Genomic DNA, 17,576 nt, shown 5'->3' on the forward strand with positions numbered 1-17,576 from the left:
GACGGAGCAAAACGAAAGTAAATAGTGCAGCGGAACACAGACCCGTTACCTGTAGACGAATCTCCTCTTCTCCGGATCAGGAGAAGCTCTCTGGTCTCGCTGTCCTGCCAATGCCGGGTCATCTTGAAGGAAATCTCATTCTGTGTCCAGAAACAACAACTAGCGCGCTAACGTAGCCGCGCTAACGTAGCCACGCTAACATAGCCGCGCTAACGTAGCCATGCTGCGTCAACGTCATCACGTAAGTTCCCGGATGTGTCCCTCCCACAAAACAGGTAGCAGCGACACGGTAAAAACCCGGGTGCATTGCAGGTAATAGTCCAAAAAGGTTCATTGGTCTTCCAAGTTATAATCCAAAACAAAGGTTCATTTCAAAAGACCAGGGAGGTATTTTGTTATTTACAAATGGCCCGACAATGACCCGGGTCTGCTTCAGAAAGCTCAGTCCATCCGTAGAGATGAAGCTCGGGCTCTGCATCAGGAGCAGAAGCTTCTTCCTTCTGGCCTCCGCCTTACTCTTCCTCTAGCCACTGAAAACAGACGTACATTTTCCTTCGTGCCTCTCTCCGTCCGGCTCTAAACACTGAGAAGAAGAGGAGGTAATCGCACCGTCACCTTTACCGATGTCGTTTCTCCGGACTCGGTGATGCTAACCGAGCTTCTTACTACGCAGCTGCTGTATATTTAAGTCCTGTTCATCCTCCACAAGAACAAGAACAAAGTTCGGCAAGGGAGGCGGTGCGAGAACAAAGTGACGTCATTTTGTTCTGGCCCCGCCTCCTTGCCGAACAAATTTCGGCAGCCTCGCGCCCTCCTCGTGTAAGAACTTTGTTCGGCTGGGTGATTGAGAAGTCTTCTCTGATTGGTCAGATTTTCCTGCTTCACCTCGACACTCCCACTTATCGTCAAAGCGGAGCGACTGAAGAGACGGTGCTTTATGGAATGGAGCAGAAAGCTCCAAGTTTTCCAACAATCCCTCATAAAGCCAGCTGAATTCGTCTTTAGAATTATTTAACTGTCCAGGTATTTGATTACACTACCTCTTTCTGTTTAACAAAATGTTACCACTGTTCAACAGAGAACTGAAAATGATTCTGGACTCAGATCATGTTTAAACTGATTTTATTTAATGACTGAAGTGAACACATTTCCAAAGGATGGATTTCACCACTCTGATAATCTTCAACCAGAATGGCTTTATTATATATTGCCAAGATATCACAAACACTTTCCCCCCCAAAAAATAAATAAAATAAATACAACTTGCATAGTCCTCACATCTCTCCCCAAAAATTTGAACCAGAATTTAAAAAACGATATATTTCTGAATTAAACGTTTTTAAAAGACATGGCAGAAATTATTCACATTGATTGCTGTATTTTTTGTGTGTTTATTTTCATTCAAAAGATAACACAATAATTTATACATAAAAGAAAATAATACAAGAATGAACGAAAAAGGAGCAGAAAGAAGAATAACTTGTAATGTCTGCCCTTTCTTTCATCATATTATATTTTCCCAGTATTTACAAACACTATCATCTTTTTCTACAATTCTACAATTTCATTCAGCAGACGCTTTTGTCCAAAGCGATGTACAACACAAGCAAGAATATAGACATAATAAAGAAAGAAACCATTAGTAAATGCTTCAATTGCTTCAAGTGCGATTGGTCAAGGGAGTTGCCATCAAGTTGCAGAAGAGGACAGAAGAGGAGCCACTACCCCCCCCTTTTTTTTTTTGGTGTGTCAACTTAGTCAGTGGTCAATAAGTGCTGGGTTTTAGACCACCTGACCTATTCTTCCCCGAACATGGGGTCGGATTAAGTCCCTCGGTGTTCTCTGAACAATTGAGTCTTCAATTGTCTCTTGAAAGTAGAAAGAGACTCGGCGGAACGGACAGAGTTAGGTAGTTCGTTCCACCATTTGGGAACAACAGAGGAGAAGAGTCTGGCTGGAGGTTCAGAGCCGAGCTGGACTGGAAGCTCCAGACGTCTCTCACATGCAGAGCGAAGAGGGCGTGAAGGAGAGTAGACCTGGATCAGGGAGTCCAGGTCGGCTGGAGCCGGTCTTGTAAGCGTTTTGTAAGCCAGGAGGAGAGATTTGAATTTGATCCTGGCTGCAACTGGAAGCCAATGAAGGGAGATGAACAGAGGAGGACCTGAGCTCTGCTGGGTTGGTTGAAGACCAGACCTGCTGCATTCTGGATCCTCTGTAGAGGTTTGACTGGACCTGCAGGGAGACCCGCCAGAAGAGAGTTGCAGTAGTCAATGCGTGACACCACGAGAGCCTGAACCAGGAGCTGGGGGGCCTGTTGGGTCAGGAAGGGTCTGATCTTCCTGATGCTGTAGAGGGCATAACGACAAGACCGAGAAACTGAGACCACGTGAACCTTAAAGGTCAGCAGGTCATCAATCATGACACCCAGGTTTCTGGTTGAGTTTGTGGGCACAAGTAGGCTGGAGTGAAGTTGGACACTGATCTGAGGACAGATGGACAAGCTGGACAGACCATGAGTTCAGTCTTAGACAGATTTAGCTGAAGATGGCGTTCCTTCATCCAGGTGCAGATATCAGCCAGACCTGCTGATATCCGAGCTGAGACTGTGGTGTCGTCAGGTGGAAAAGAGAGGAAGAGCTGAGTGTCGTCAGCATACAGTGGTAGGAGAAGCCATGGGAGCGAATCACTGCACCAAGTGAGGTGGTGTACAGAGAGAAGAGCAAGGGGCCAAGCACCGACCCCTGAGGGACCCCTGTTGATAGGCCATGTGACCTTGACACCTCCCCTCGCCATGACACTCTGAAAGATCTGCCTGTGAGGTGGACCTGGACCACAACAGGACGGAACCTGAGAGGCTGAGGTCAGAGAGTGAGGAGAGGAGGATCTGATGGTTCACGGTGTCAAAGGCAGCAGACAAGTCCAGCAGCAGGAGGACAGAGGACTGACCAGCAGCAGGAGGACAGAGGACTGACCAGCAGCAGGAGGACAGAGGACTGACCAGCAGCAGGAGGACAGAGGACTGTCCAGCAGCAGGAGGACAGAGGACTGACCAGCAGCAGGAGGACCGAGGACTGTCCAGCAGCTCTTTCCAGCCGCAGAGATTCTGGGACTGACAGGAGAGCAGTCTGGGTGGAGTGGTCTCATCTGAAGCCTGACTGAAAAGGGTCCAGCAGGTTCTGGTTCCGCAGGTGTTCAGAGACTTGGTTAAATACTGAGCCTCCAGTATTTTCGACAGGAATGGTAGAAGTGAGACTGGCCTGTAGTCTTCAGCCTGGGCTGGGTTGAGATGAGGCTTTTTTAGCAGTGGGGGGCGCGGGCTTGTTTAAAAGTAACAGGAAAAATGCTGGTTTCCAGGGAGGAATTGACAATGTGTGACTGCAGGTTTGATTATGGACCAGATGGTCTGTAGAATGATGCTGGGTGTTGGATCGAGAAGACATGTTGTCGGTTTTGGGCTCAGAAGAAGTCTGGAGACCTCATCCTCACTCAGAGGAGCAAACGAGCAGAGAGAAGGAGCAGTGGTGGGTCTGAGCTGACTGGGCTGGTCCGGCTCAGAGAACTGGTTCTGACTGCAGCCTCCTTCTCAGTGGAAAAGGAGGCGAACATATCAGGAGTCAGCTCTTTCACCTGATTTTACACTAGTTACATTTATTTAAAATATTTTTGTTGGATTCTTGTGTTAAAATGAATTAATAACAGCCCCTTCATTCCCTCCTGCAGGCTCCAGTCCTGGAGGAGTCTGGAAAACTCCAGAAAGTCATTTCTTGAGATCATCAGAGTCCTGACGGTTTCTCTCAGATCCTGGAGGTTGCTGGTTCCTCCACCTTGTACACGGCCACTGAGCAGGAGCAGCAGTGCAGGTGGAGTTGGTGGATGTATCTCATGGGTGGTGCATCAGCTGCATCTGTACAGATCATGATAAAAATCATTTTCAATGCCTTGCCTGTTAAAGAGCTTTTGGTAACACTTTACTTGAAGCCCCTCTTTATAACACATTATAAGTAGTTATAAACACTAATACATGATCACAATGCTTTATAACTCACTATACAGCAGTATACAGCATAGGATTAAGATTAAGGTTAGGGTTAGGGTTAGGGTTAGGTCCTGGCATTGTGATCATCTATGAATGTTTATAACTATAGCTACACATGTTATAATGGCATTATAATGCTTTATGAATGTACTTATAATGTGTTATGCAGGGGGGCTTCAAGTAAAGTGTTACCGAGCTTTTTCTTCAGCGTGCCACTGGATCGAATCAATAAAACACAAGGTGTCTTAATACCTGATGGTCAAAGCAGGAGCAAAAAATCATGTAGAAATTGAAATACATTCGGAATTATTTTTATAATGATGTATAAATAAAATGATGTAAAAATTATATGTGTGTGTATAAATTAATATTGGAGCAACGCATATCTGTCGCTATTGTAACAAGTGTGGCTCCTCAACATACTCTGAAAAATAATTTAGACACTTATTACTTCTATTAAGTTTGTTTTGGGGGGGTATTACTGGCTAAATAGATGAAAATTGAAATATAATAATGAAAGAACAACAGAGAAACTGATGAAGCTCTCACGATCAACTCTGCAGCTCTCTGATCTGTTTGCCATCAAACCTGCCTTGCCTCCAGCCACAAAAAAATAAATACATAAACTTTTACAGCTGTTGCAGAACAAAATGGGCTTATTTCTATTTATTTTATGTACAGACGAGATTAATTGATCAGCAATACCTGAATGAGGATGGTGAAGTGGTGAATTCTGTTGAAGGATATTGGACTCATGGAAGGCAGCTTCAATAGCTCATCCTTCACCAATTCTTCCATAAAACGCCACTGTTACACCATCCAGCCACGCAGAGTTGCTGGAAAAAGTTGCTGGAGAAGCGGAGCCAGCACTGAGGGGGCGTGGCCTCAGAGGGGCGTGGCCTTTGAGTTCTTCGGCTGGAGGATGACGTCAGCAGGCAGCCGAACTTTCTTCGGCAGCTTGATGACGTCATCCTGCCCAGCTGTGTTCTTGCTCTTGTGGAGGATGCAGGGGCCTGATCCCTGCACCTGGTTCTGCAGCTCCTGCACCTTGGCGGCCCGCGGTCTGTCCTTCGCCGTCCTTCTCCTGGACCGGGACCACAGCTTGGTTTGGGTCCGCCTCGCTGATCTGCGGTTGGTTCTGGAGCTGGCCGCTCTGCTCATGTTGTCCTGTATGTTTGATGTTTTTCCCTCCAGCTGCTCAACACTTATTTCATTGAAGGTTATTTTTCCATCAAACTGAAGATGATGACACTCAGAGTACAATAACTCATTTAAATGTTGAAATAAATCAATTTCAGTTCTGTGTCATATTCTTGACGACTATTTGGAGGTGGGACTCAGCGTCCAATAGGAATGTTCATATTAATTGGCTGCCCAGACCACGCCCCCTCTGCTGAAGCTCCTCCTATTTTCTGTAAAGGTGAAGAAACCGGAGAAAGAGCAGAAATACAAACGAGTGCAAACTGGTTTATTGACTCTTCCACACGATCAGTCCGTCAGTCCTCTGACCTCCAGGCTGTCCTGCTGGAGGAAAACAAATAAAAACATCCTGAAGGCGAGTCCCCCGGGACAGAGCGGCTCTGCGTAGGGATCCCGGTTCGACCCCGCCGGTCAGGCCGCTTTCAGCTTGTCGGCGAACAGCGCGGCGAAGAGTCCGTAGAGCAGCGCGGCGGCGAGCAGCAGCAGCGTGCTGCAGCCGGGCCCCAGGCTCAGCAGCGCCCCCAGCAGGTAGAACAGCAGCAGCAGCAGCAGCGTCCGGTAGCTGGCCAGCGGCCGCAGGCTCAGCCGGGGCCGCCGGCTCTGCTCCGCCGTGTAGCGGCTCGCCGGGCTGCGCCGCAGCCGGGCGCCGCCCGCCACGTCCGTCAGGTAGTACCGCCCCAGGCGGCCCAGGAAGTCCGGCCGCGAGCACAGGGCGGTCATGTGACCCCCGAACTGAGGGACAGAGACACGAGACGAAGACACGGAGTCAGGACGACCTGCAGCGCGGTTCATTCAGCCCTGCACGGCGTCTTGCAGGCGGACACTCACCCTGTCATTGAGCAGGGAGGACGTCCTGTACAGCAGCCGCACCAGCAGGGCCGACTCATAGCTCCTGATGGGCTGCAGCTCGGGGTCTCCCTGGTACTGGACCTCAAACCTGCGCAGGCCGTTGATGATCTGCACACACACACACACACACACACACACATACACGCACACACACACGCGCACACACACACGCGCACACACACACACACGCGCACACACACACGCGCACACACACACGCGCACACACACACAGTGAGGCCGCGCTAGAGACCTCAGCCCCCCTGGCTGTGGGTGGGACCCGGGACCCACCTGGCGGCGGCCCAGCTCGGTCAGGACCAGGCCGTCCTCCCCCTGGACGCAGTCCGGCAGCTGCCTGCAGTTCCCGTCGTCCTGAGAGGAGCCCAGGTTGGACAAGACCTGGTTCAGGTGTCCCTGGTTCAGCTGCGGGACATGAGACAGGAACAGGTCAGCTGCACCCCGGACCCGGTCCGGCCCCGGTCCAGCCGCACTCCGGACCTTCGTAACACTGGAACATAAAGCAAAGAGGAGCAGACCTTGAAGATCTGGCTCAGGTTCTCCAGGGCCCGGTCCAGGAACTCGTGGGTCTTCTTCAGGCACTCCCCGGTCTCCTCGGGCTCGGCGCCGCTGAAGGCGCCGCCGGCGTCGGCCGAGCCGAGTCCGAACCAGGACAGGAAGGATCCGGAGGAGGCCGCCTCGCTGGACTGGTCCGAGATCCGTTTGGCCGTCTGCCGGGCCTGAGCGATGATCTGGACCAGCTTCAGGACCTGGACCACACGAGTCTGGTTCAGTTTACCGGGCGGGCTGGGCCGGGCCGGGCCGGGCCGGGCCGGGCGGTACCCACCCCCCCTCGCAGCTCGGAGCCGAACATCTGCTGGTACTGGCAGTCCTGGCCCTCCAGCGAGTAGACGTGGCTCTTGACCCGGAACACCATGTCGGGCACCGCCCGTTGCCGTGACGACAGGTAGCTGCCGCCCTGGCCGGGGGTCAGGTAGCCGCGGGGCTGCCGGTGGTGCAGGACGTGCTCGGGTTCCAGGAACAGCTGCTCGCCTGAGACAGAAGAAGACGACACAGGTTCTCATCCAGGTCTAGAACCAGTACAGCGGGACCTGGTCCGCCGGGCCCGGGCCGGGTCCGGCCCACCTTTCTGGATCATCTCGGCCAGGTTGGGCTGGGAGAAGACTTTGGCCACTCTGAAGACCATCAGGGCGTTCTTGGCGTTGACCAGGTCCGTCCTCACGGCCCGGTTGAGGAAGACCTGGAACAGCTTGGTGTACAGGAGCAGGTTCTCGTGGACGAAGGACTCCCTGGAAGACAGCGCAGCGCGACGAGTGAGAGACGGGAGAACGCGACCCGGACGGGACGCCGGGACGGAACCGCACGCACCACTTGTCGGGGACGGTCCTGTTCTGGTCCGCCTGGACGGCGCTCTTGTCCCCGGTGTATCTCCACGGCTGGATGTAGCTGAGCCACGTCTCCAACACCTCCAGAGAGACAGAGAGACACGGGGACACGGGGACAGGGTTCAGGTTCTGTCTCTCTGGAGGGACCGGTTCTAGGATCAGGATCAGGATCAGGATCAGGCAGGACTCACGGCTCTGAAGGAGGCGTCCAGAGGCCAGTGGCCGAAGCAGTGCTGCAGGAAGAGGTAGAGCTTCTGCTGCACGAAGCGCTGGACCACCACCCTGCAGGACGGGGGACGGGGATGGGGGCGGGGGCGGGGACAGGGGCGGGGACGGGGGCGGGGACAGGGTCAGTCAGTCCACCAAACACCTGGAAAACACCTGCAGAACAGGCTCACGGAGGAGGGGCCGGGCTCTGACCTCTTGAACTCCTCCAGGGGCCCGGGGTGGGGGTGGGCGGGGGGCGGGGCGGGGGCGGGGCCCGGCTCTGCCTTCAGGCTGCTGGAGAAGGCGTGGAGGTGTTTGACCAGGAGACGCACCACCAGGACGTGCTCCTCCGAGGGGCTGAAGGGCTCCTGGAGAGAAACCCAGTCACAGGAGGTCCAGGAGGGCCCCCTCCCCCCACCCGACCCCCCCTCAAAGAGCCTGCTCCCCCAGCCAGCCCAGATTTGAGAAGAGCAGCCAATCACAACGCAGCTATCCCAGGGTGAAAGCAGCCAATCAACCAGCACGGGGAGGGGGGGGGGGGAGGAGCACCGAGGTCCTACCAACATGACCCCTCTGGTCTGAACCCGCCTCAACCCAACTCGGTCCCGTCCAGGTTCCAGCCGGCCCCGCCCAGCCCAAACCCGGTCCACCCCCACCCTGGTCCATCCCGCCAAGTCCGGTCCAATTCCGTTCCGTCCAGGTTCAACCCGGTCCCACCCTGTCCCGCCCCTCCGGGCCCCGTCCCGTCCGGCCCCACCCAGCACCATGCTCAATGCTAGTGCTAATGCTAGCGCTAACTGGCTGCTCGGTCCAGGCTGACTGAAGCAGTGCGCCTCCCAGTGGACACATTGGGAGCAGCAGGAATTCTGTTTCAGTCTAAGGTCATCAGGCTGGTTTTCGTCCGCGGGCCTCATGTTGGGCACCCCTGAAGCAAATCCCCTGTGTCCTCAGACTACAGTAATCAGATTACTTGTTGGTCTGAGTGACCTCGGTGCTCCGTCACCTGCCGCCGCTTCATCGCCGCCATGATGCAAAGTTTCCTCTCAGATAAAAACCAGGCAGCACACACACACACACACACACACACACACACACACACACACACACCACACACACACACACACACACACACACACACACACACACACACACACACACACACACACACACACACACACACACACACACACACACACACACTTTAACTTCATGAAGTTACACTAGCAGGAAGTAAAGCGCAGAGCGGTGATCAGAGCCACAGGCAGCGGCGCCGCCGGCGTAACGGCGAAGCAGCATCGACCCGACGCTTCATTCCTCAGAGCGCCCCCTGCAGGGCGCCGCTCTGGGCGGAGCGGCGCCCTGCAGCGGAGCGGCAGTGACGGACCGTTACCTCCAGGAGGCCCCGCAGGGCCGGGGCTGAGTGAAAAGGTAAAAGTACTTGGTAGGTGTGGAGGCTCCCAGGGCCCGGCGGGGGGGCCGGGGGCGGGAGCGGCACGCCGGACGTACCACTGGACATACTGAGGCGGTACTGCAGCAGAGCCAGCTGGTCCCCCAGAGACACCGGGCGGAGGACAGGAGGAGGAGGAGGAGGAGGAGGAGGAGGAGCAGAGGACGAAGGTCAACATGAGAACAGGAAGAAGAACTCCAGACAAACAAACACAGCCAACTGTCCTGTGGGTGGAGGAGGTTATCATCACATGGGGGGGGGGGGGGGGGGCACTTCACTCCGGACCAAACTGATTTTATAATTTAACACACACACACACACACACACACACACACACACACACACACACACACACACACACACACCAATATGATACTAGCATGTTTCTATGAAGTCAGTCTGATCATTCTGTCCTCTCACTCTGAATCCAGTCACCGAGCCAGCTGGTAAACCCAGTAACCTGCTAACTAACCCAGAAACCAGCTGGTAAACCCAGTAACCTGCTAACTAGCCCAGAAACCAGCTGGTAAACCCAGTAACCTGCTAACTAACCCAGAAACCAGCTGGTAAACCCAGTAACCTGCTAACTAACCCAGAAACCAGCTAGTACCCCGGTAACCAGCTAACTAACCAAATAACCAGATAACTAGAGATGTTCCGATTCCGATACCAGTATCGGAAATTACACCGATGCTGCTGAAAATGCTGGATTTGGTATCGGCGAGTCCTGGAGTCCTGGCCCCGAACCGGGACCACGCCATTCATTAAATCAGTAATCTATTTACTGGTCCGCTCCGTCAGCTCCGTCAGCACTGACACTTCTTCTTCTGTAATGTTTTACGGCAGCCTGCATCCCGTTGGCTGCACTACCGCCATCTGCTGGTCGTTAGCTGACGCAGTTCTTTGCCGCTGTGCTGCAGCTGCTGTTTTTGACCGACCAAGAAGAAAGGACCACGTGACAGACGCACAGCGCCGTTAAAGAAGTCTAGTTTTTGTTTGGAGAGCAGCTTCTGCTCTTTGGATTTTCATTTTTTGAATGTGACTTCATCGGTTGGTTTTGGATTATAATACATTTTGGAAAGTAATCTTTTAAGTTGCTGTTGAACTATTTTTTGCTGTTCTATTTAAATGCCCTGATTATTTTACTATGTTATATTTGCACTCTAATTAAAACAAAATATTTCTAGATTTGTTTATTAAGTTACTGTTGCACTACTGTTATTTATACTGTTTTATCTAAATGACTTCGTTATGCAATATTGTGTCTGCACTTTAATTTCAAAATGCAACAACATATCTCTTCCTAGATATATTTAAGTTGTCGTTGCACTACTGTTTAATATTGTTCTATTTAAAGCTGCATTAAGGAGTTTTCACATTTTATGCAAAACAGCGGCGCCTGCAGGCCTTGGGCGTAACTGCACCTTAAAGCTCGTGTCCGGAGTTTTGAAAGAGAGAGGTTTTTTTTTAATCCGAAGTCTCAGGTTCCGCCCTCCCTCTGCTTTCATGAGCGACCAAGCCACGCCCCTTTAATTGTGCACGCTATTATCTGTCGGGTGAAAATGAGAGCCTCTAGTCCTCCAGCATCCTCCATGTTGAGCTGTTTACGGTGGATGTTCAGCAGGCAGTGGATATATCCGAGGTGAGCGTGGCGGCTGCTGCGTTGCTAACTCTCCTCTGCTGGGCGAGCGGCCGTGCTCTCTGGCTGCTCCACACTTTGATTGACAACACGAGAATGCGGAAGCTCGAAATCTATTGGCTGAAGCTGACCGGCGCTTTTTCGGATAACATAGGGGTCTATGAGACGAAGGCGGGGCTCATAAATACATTTTTATATTGCTTTATGCTAATATTATATTATAGTATCGAACCAGACTGACACATTTAAGCTCTGTTGAAAAATTATACATACGTTGGAAACAAACGGAAACTCCAGACACCAGCTTTAATGAAAAGCTCGTGTCTGTGCCTTGAATCCATGGAAGAGGGGAACTCCTTCCTCGCTCTTTTGTTAGTGCTCGAGTAAAATGCAAGTTTCTTCTGCCTGGTGGGTCTGTGCTGGAGCTGTGGCAGTGCTAGAAGCCGGTCCTTTCCTACTTCATTGAAGCTCCATCCTCAGTACTGCTCAGTTGCTGCCCGTTAAGCATCTGGCGGAGTAATGGCGGACAAAACGAAACTTAAGGAAATCAGGCCAGCGGGAGGTACATTACGTCACATCATCTCAAATTCTCAGCAAAAAAACTCTGGTGCCGGACCGGCACTGCAACTTTCAAGTGATAATTTAACGCTGTTAGCAGTACTTGCAATGAATATGTCAGGGCACATTGAACACACCACTGAACATTTGTAACATATTTATGGTGGAAAATAAGTATTATTAAAGCTGAAAAACTCCTTAATGCACCTTTAAATTCCCTTTAAATTGAAAAATATTGGGACTGTACTTTAAGTTATTGAAAATAATTATTGCTAGATTGATTTAGTTCGATTTTATTTGCACTGCTGTTTTTTATACTGTTCTATTTAAAAATAAATGGCTTGAATTTGCTGTATTGATTCATGTTTTAGAGGGATTAACCTGAGCCGGGCCTCACCACAGTGATAATCATGTGACAGTCCTGCAGGCGAGGCATGGTGTTATTTCATAACATACTGGTATCGGATCGGAACTCGGTATCGGCCGATACCCACAGTAAAAGTATTGGAATCGGTATCGGGAGGCAAAACATGGTATCGGAACATCGCTACAGCTAACTAAGCCAATACCCATCAAGTAAACCCAGTAATTGACTAACTAACCCAGAAACCAGCTAAGAAACCCACCAACCAGCTAACTAACCAAATACCCAGCTGGTAAACCCACCAACCAGCTAACTAATCCAACACCCAGCTAGTAAGCACAGTAACCAGCCCAGTTAATAAACCCAGTAAGCAGCTAACTAACCCAATATCCAGCTATTAAACCCAATACCCAGCTAGTAATCCCACCAACCAGCTAACTTACCCGGAACCCAGTTAGTAATCTCACCAACCAGCTAACTAAAACAATACCCAGCCATTAAACCCCGGCAAACAGCTAGTTAACCTGCTAACTAACAAGCTAACCAGCTAGTAATCTCATTAACCACCTACTAAACCCACTGATTAGCTTGTAAATGCACTAATCAGCTACCTAACGTGCTATCAAGCTAAGCAACCACTAACCAGCTAACAAACTGAATACCCAGCTAGTAAACCCAGTAACCAGCTAACAAACTGAATACCCAGCTAGTAAACCCAGCAACCAGCTAACAAACTGAATACCCAGCTAGTAAATCCAGTAACCAGGCGACAAACCCATAAACACTGCCCAGCCAGTAAACGCAATACATGATCCACTCACTAAGCCGACTAGCTTAATACCAGCTAGTAAATCCAGTCACCAGCTAACGAACCATAAACCCACTACCCAGCCAGTGAACCCAACACGTAATTCTCTCACTAAGCAGTCAACCAACCCATTAACCAGCTATTAATCCTACCAACCAGCTAACTAACCCAATACCCAGCAAGAAAACCCAGTAACCAGCTAATTAACCTGCTGACCAGGTCGTAAACCCACTACGTAATCCACTCACTAAGCCCGCTAACCAGCTAGTAAACCCACTAACCAGGCCACCAACTAGCTAACTAACCCATTAACTAAGCAAGTAAACGCAATAAAAAGCTAGCGAACCAGCTAGTAATCTCACTAACCAGCTACTAACCAGCTTGTAAAAATACTGACCAGCTAGTAAACCCACTGATCAGCTAACTAACCTGCTATCCAGCTAAGTGACCACTAACCAGGTAACCAACCCACTAACCAGCCAACTAGTCCCGTTCCCCCCCCCCCCCAAAAGAAGAGCAGCTCAGAGTGATTGTGGGAAAATCAGCATGTCGTTTAAAAACTGAGGTGAAATGTTCTCGTCTGTTTGATCCAGACTTTAGACTCTGGAGGCGTTTGGACTGAAACGGCGCCCAGAATCCCTGAAACCATGAGGGCTCCGACTGAAGGCAGGCGGGGGGACTCTGGTCCTGGTCCAGATTCTTCTGGTCCTGGTCCAGACTCTCCTGGACTCGAGCCTTCATAACAACAGCACCAACCAGGAGACGCTAACAAGCTAACCACTTGGTTTTAGCATTTCTCCCGTCTCCATGGAAACAGATGTTTTCAGGGTATCGCTGTGTAAACAGGTTTGGGGTCATGGGACTGAGTGCTGACCTTTGACCCCAGCAACCACGGCGATGACAGTGAAAAGGAGCTGAAATGACCCCCGTCCCTCCGCCTGACCGACTGTAGGACAGGATGGAGGCGTGAAGCAGGGACGCTCCCTGGACCCCGTCCCTCAGCTGGGGCTGTCCCGCACTCTGCCCGTCCAGAACCTGTCAGTCTGACCAGGACCAGCATGACACCCAGAGGACCCAGCAGGTCCCATGGTCCTCTGCAGCTTCCAGCCCGCCGGAGCTCAGACCACAGCCTGCTGGGAGGTGACGGGACTCGTGCACGGCGGCGCCGCAGCCCCGTGCACGGCGGCGCCGCAGCCTCCGGTGTCTGATGGTCCAGGAAGCTCCTGCAGACTCACAGCAACATGCAGCATGCAGACAGGAAGTGACAGGAAGCAGGAAGCAGCTGACAGGAGAACCAGAGTGGGGACAGAGCTGGGCCATCAAGCTGCAGCAGGTCTGGTTCTGCAGGAGATCTGGTTCTGCAGCAGGTCTGGTTCTGCAGATCTGGTTCTGCAGCAGGTCTGGTTCTGCAGATCTGGTTCTGCAGGTTTCCTCATGGTAAAGGGGGTTCTTTCTACCTTCTTATGTTGAATCTGGTTTTTCTCAGTTCCGTCACATGACTGGATTTTATTTGGCGCTTTAGAAATAAAGTTCAAGTGGCCCGAGCCGGGAGGAGACCGACCAGTTAACCAGTCAACTGTCCACCGGTTAACCAGTCAACCATGAGAGTTTCAGAGTGCGGTCGCTGCTCCACCAGAGGGCGCTGTGGTCAGTGTGTCTTCCTGTCGTGGGCCTGACGGGGAGGTGCAGGTCGAGGGGGGCGGGGGGTGTGGTGGTGGTAAGGGGGGGTGGTGGGGTGTTTCAGGTGGAGGGTTGCATGTGGTCACCGTCAACAGCCAGCCGTGCAATGCAGCAGTGCAGGAGACAGGAGGAGGTGTGTGTGTGTGTGTGTGTGTGTGTGTGTGTGTGTGTGTGTGTGTGTGTGTGTGTGTGTCGGGGTTGGGGGTCTTACCTTCACCTGGGGAGACTGCAGCTTCTGGTACATGTCCAGGGAGTAGTGATGGAGCCACACCTCCACCACCATCTGAGGACAGGAAGGAGAAGGTGAGGGAACGCTCTGAGCGTCTCGCCGTCCCGACGTCTCGCCATCCTGCTGTCTCGCCGTCCCGCCAGCCTCACCTGCAGCAGCGTCTCGGACCGCCAGATCTCCTGGGCCGCCGGGTCGGCGTTGACCGACGGCTGGTGGAAGATGTGGTGCTTCAGCAGGCTGGGGCTGTGGACGCCGTACCCGGCGAAGGACACGCTAGACGCCCTGCAGGGGGAGACGCAGGACGGCCGGTGAGCAGCCCGCTCACACACCGCCCCGTGTGTGTGTGTGTGTGTGTGTGTGTGTGTGTGTGTGTGTGTGTGGACCCTGACCGGGGGGACGGGGCGCTGACCGAGCCTCTGGAGTCGGAGAACGGCGATGGAGGCACGCTGCCCTCGGTGGGCAGGAAGTACTTGAGGTAAGTGTCCACCAGCACAAAGTAAGCGCTGTCAGTGGAGCCGCCCTGGTGGCCTGGAGGGAAACTCTGGGGACGTGGTGATGAGGTCAGTTTGACCTTTCAGAAGACATTCTCTCCTGTTATTCAGCTAAAATAACATTTATTATCGACTTAAAGGATCAACGAGGGCTTTGATTCTCATGAACGACTCTGGATTCTTTACAGTGATGGAAGTGATCACTCGTCTTCACTGACCTTCGGACTGATGAGACAGTAGGCGAAGTTGAACATGAAGAACTCAAAGGGATCTGCAGGAAAGTCAAGGAACATGCCGACAGGTTCATGGCCTCCTACTGAGTGGAGCAGCAGAGATACAGGCACTACAAAGCTACAGAGCTGCAGGAGCTGCAGGAGGCACAGGATCTGATAAATGTGCAGAAATTAAAGCAAAGATTGGTCTAAATGGACACTTCTGAGGTTTCTCTCCAGTCCTGGAGGCTGCAGCCTGAACACATGGAGGACCAGGCTCTGGAGGTTCTGGGTTCTCCACCAGAGGGCGCTGTGGTCAGCGTGTTCTTCCAGCAGCAACATGCGGAGGAGTCGGGGACCCTGCGGCTCTGGAGCCGAGCCGGGCCGGGGCGGGGTGGGGGAGGATACTGAGGGCCAGGCTGAGGGCCAGCAGGCCGGCCGGGGGGAACTGCAGCTTGTTGTGGAACAGCGGGCAGTCCGGCAGGACGCCCTCCTGGATGCAGGCCTTCACTGGACCCTGGAAACCACAGAGCTGCCTCAGACCACTAGAACCACCTCGGAGCATTCTGTTCGGCCTGAAGGGGGCGCTGCGGCGGCTCTTACCGGCAGGTAGTTGACGGGGATTTCGTACTTGTAGTCCTCGGCCTGCAGCTTGTACACCAGCTTCATCACGGGGCCGCTGGACGAGAGAGGACAAGCGCGGCTCAGGTTAGAGCGTCTGCTGAGGACCAGAGGGACGGGGACAGACGGCGGGCGCCTACGTGGGACCGAGGAAGTCCAGCGCCAAGCCGTACTCGCTGCTCCGGGAGTGCAGGAAGCGCAGGTTCCAGCCGGCGAGGACGCCGTCCAGGCTGCCGAAGACCGCCTCCATGAGCCAGGGTAGGACCGGGTGCAGCTCCTGGACACGGGAGGAGACGTTTGGGGACGTGGGGACAGACGGAGACGTGCAGGGCGATCCGTGCCGGCTCACCTTGGCAGGATACTCGTCGATGACCTTCACCAGGTCCTGGCAGCGCTGCAGCAGTGGCTTGGTGCCGCAGTCCGCCTTCAGGTTGGCCTGCAACACCAAGACCAGAACATCAGAGCCCCAGCAGCTCCCGGGAGTCCCGAGTCCACAGCATCAATGTCCTCCATGAAGACGACGTCTGAGGGATTCCAGCTGAGCCGGTATCTGGGTTCTCTTCTCTACGGTTGCTCCTTTAGCTTCTGGACCGTGTGGAGATTAGAACCTGGACCTTGTTGTCCGGTGGTTCTCCAGACACACTGTCCCTGGTTCTCCTTCATCATACCAGAGGAAGAGAAGGACTGAAACCCTCTAAACGCAGAGCAGCAGCGGTTCTTATCTTTCCTAAAGACTCAGATCAGAACTGAAAGTAAAACCCGGGATCAGTGTGTTTCATCTGAACCTGGCCCGTCGAGACCAGGTTCACTCAGACGGTGCCGGGCCGCCGCTCAGCTGCACTGCTGCCTGGATAGGTGGTTTAGTTCGGGATAGACCGCCCGGCGCTGCTGACCGCAGACACAGCAGGAGAAGGAGAGTTTCTCCCTTCAGACAGAAGAGCAGAGCCGAGTCTCACCAGTAAGAAGCTGGGCTGCTGCAGAGCCGGAGCCGCCATGCGGGGCGATTCCTCTCCTCCACCTGGAGGAATAAACACAGAGTTCAGAACAGCCCGGGCCAGAGGTGGAGGCTGCTGTGAATCTGACTGTGAATCTGACTGTTTATCTCACCATAACAACTGTCTGCGAGTGGAAACTCACCCAGATTAGCACGAGGAGCTAACAGCGGCTAACGCAGCAAAACACACACACGGAGCTCAAACTGTCCAAAACAGTAGGAAAATAACGAACCGGGCGAGCTGGTGACCCGAGGAGCGACCCGACTCCTACCTTCAGTCCGGAACGGAGTTTAAAATTCACCGCGGCCCTCCTAAAAGCGGAGTATAACTTCCATCAGTGGACAAACTGAACCGCTTCTTCTGCTGCTTCTTCTTCTGTGGTGGAGGGCGAGCAGCGAAGCAGCAGCAGCGCGGGGAATGTGGCCGCCATCTGCAGGCCGCATGCAGCTGCTGCCCCCTCCGGCCACGCCGGGTACTGCAGCAACCCTTACCGATCCAACTGTTTTTACACTGTTCAGTGTTTTTTGATCTGACAGCTTACAGGTTAAATGTTAAATTTATTTCCAATTAAACATTTAAAATTAACTTTTTCAGACGCATTTGATATTAATCAGTATATGTTTTGTATTGAATTGATTATTACGCACACACACACACACACGCACGCACACACACACACACGCGCGCACAGTCTCGTATTTCTATCCTTGTGGGGACCTTCCATTGACTCCCATTCATGTCTAGCCCCTAACCCTGACCCTTACCCTAACCCTAACCCACACCACAACAAAGCCTAACCCTAAAGAAATGTTTTTGCACTTTTACTTTTTTCAGTAACAA

General features: G+C 52.6%; 1 protein-coding gene across 3 annotated transcripts; it reads right to left on the reverse strand.

The window, feature by feature from the left end:
* Positions 1 to 5,480: 5,480 nt before the first annotated feature.
* On the reverse strand, positions 5,481 to 17,114 carry LOC115389052 (sphingomyelin phosphodiesterase 4-like). Of its 3 annotated transcripts, none has more exons than XM_030092417.1 (20): positions 17,008 to 17,114; positions 16,698 to 16,759; positions 16,091 to 16,177; positions 15,882 to 16,018; positions 15,724 to 15,799; positions 15,529 to 15,637; positions 15,127 to 15,179; positions 14,807 to 14,958; positions 14,567 to 14,699; positions 14,400 to 14,471; positions 9,131 to 9,235; positions 7,906 to 8,060; positions 7,677 to 7,767; positions 7,469 to 7,566; positions 7,226 to 7,389; positions 6,927 to 7,132; positions 6,619 to 6,849; positions 6,374 to 6,505; positions 6,065 to 6,193; positions 5,481 to 5,968 (listed from the first exon to the last, which is right to left on the reverse strand). In XM_030092417.1, exons 2-20 carry the CDS (start codon positions 16,734 to 16,736, stop codon positions 5,648 to 5,650), a joined length of 2,490 nt encoding a protein of 829 aa, XP_029948277.1. In that variant the 5' UTR covers positions 16,737 to 16,759; positions 17,008 to 17,114; the 3' UTR covers positions 5,481 to 5,647. The 3 variants fall into 3 exon arrangements, with proteins under 3 accessions (XP_029948277.1, XP_029948276.1, XP_029948278.1); XM_030092416.1 differs by having other exon boundaries at positions 9,083 to 9,235; XM_030092418.1 differs by lacking the exon at positions 9,131 to 9,235.
* Between the last annotated feature and the right edge of the window lie 462 nt (positions 17,115 to 17,576).

The sequence above is a fragment of the Salarias fasciatus genome, chromosome 5, assembly GCF_902148845.1.
Source record: "Salarias fasciatus chromosome 5, fSalaFa1.1, whole genome shotgun sequence".
Classification (NCBI taxonomy): domain Eukaryota; kingdom Metazoa; phylum Chordata; class Actinopteri; order Blenniiformes; family Blenniidae; genus Salarias; species Salarias fasciatus.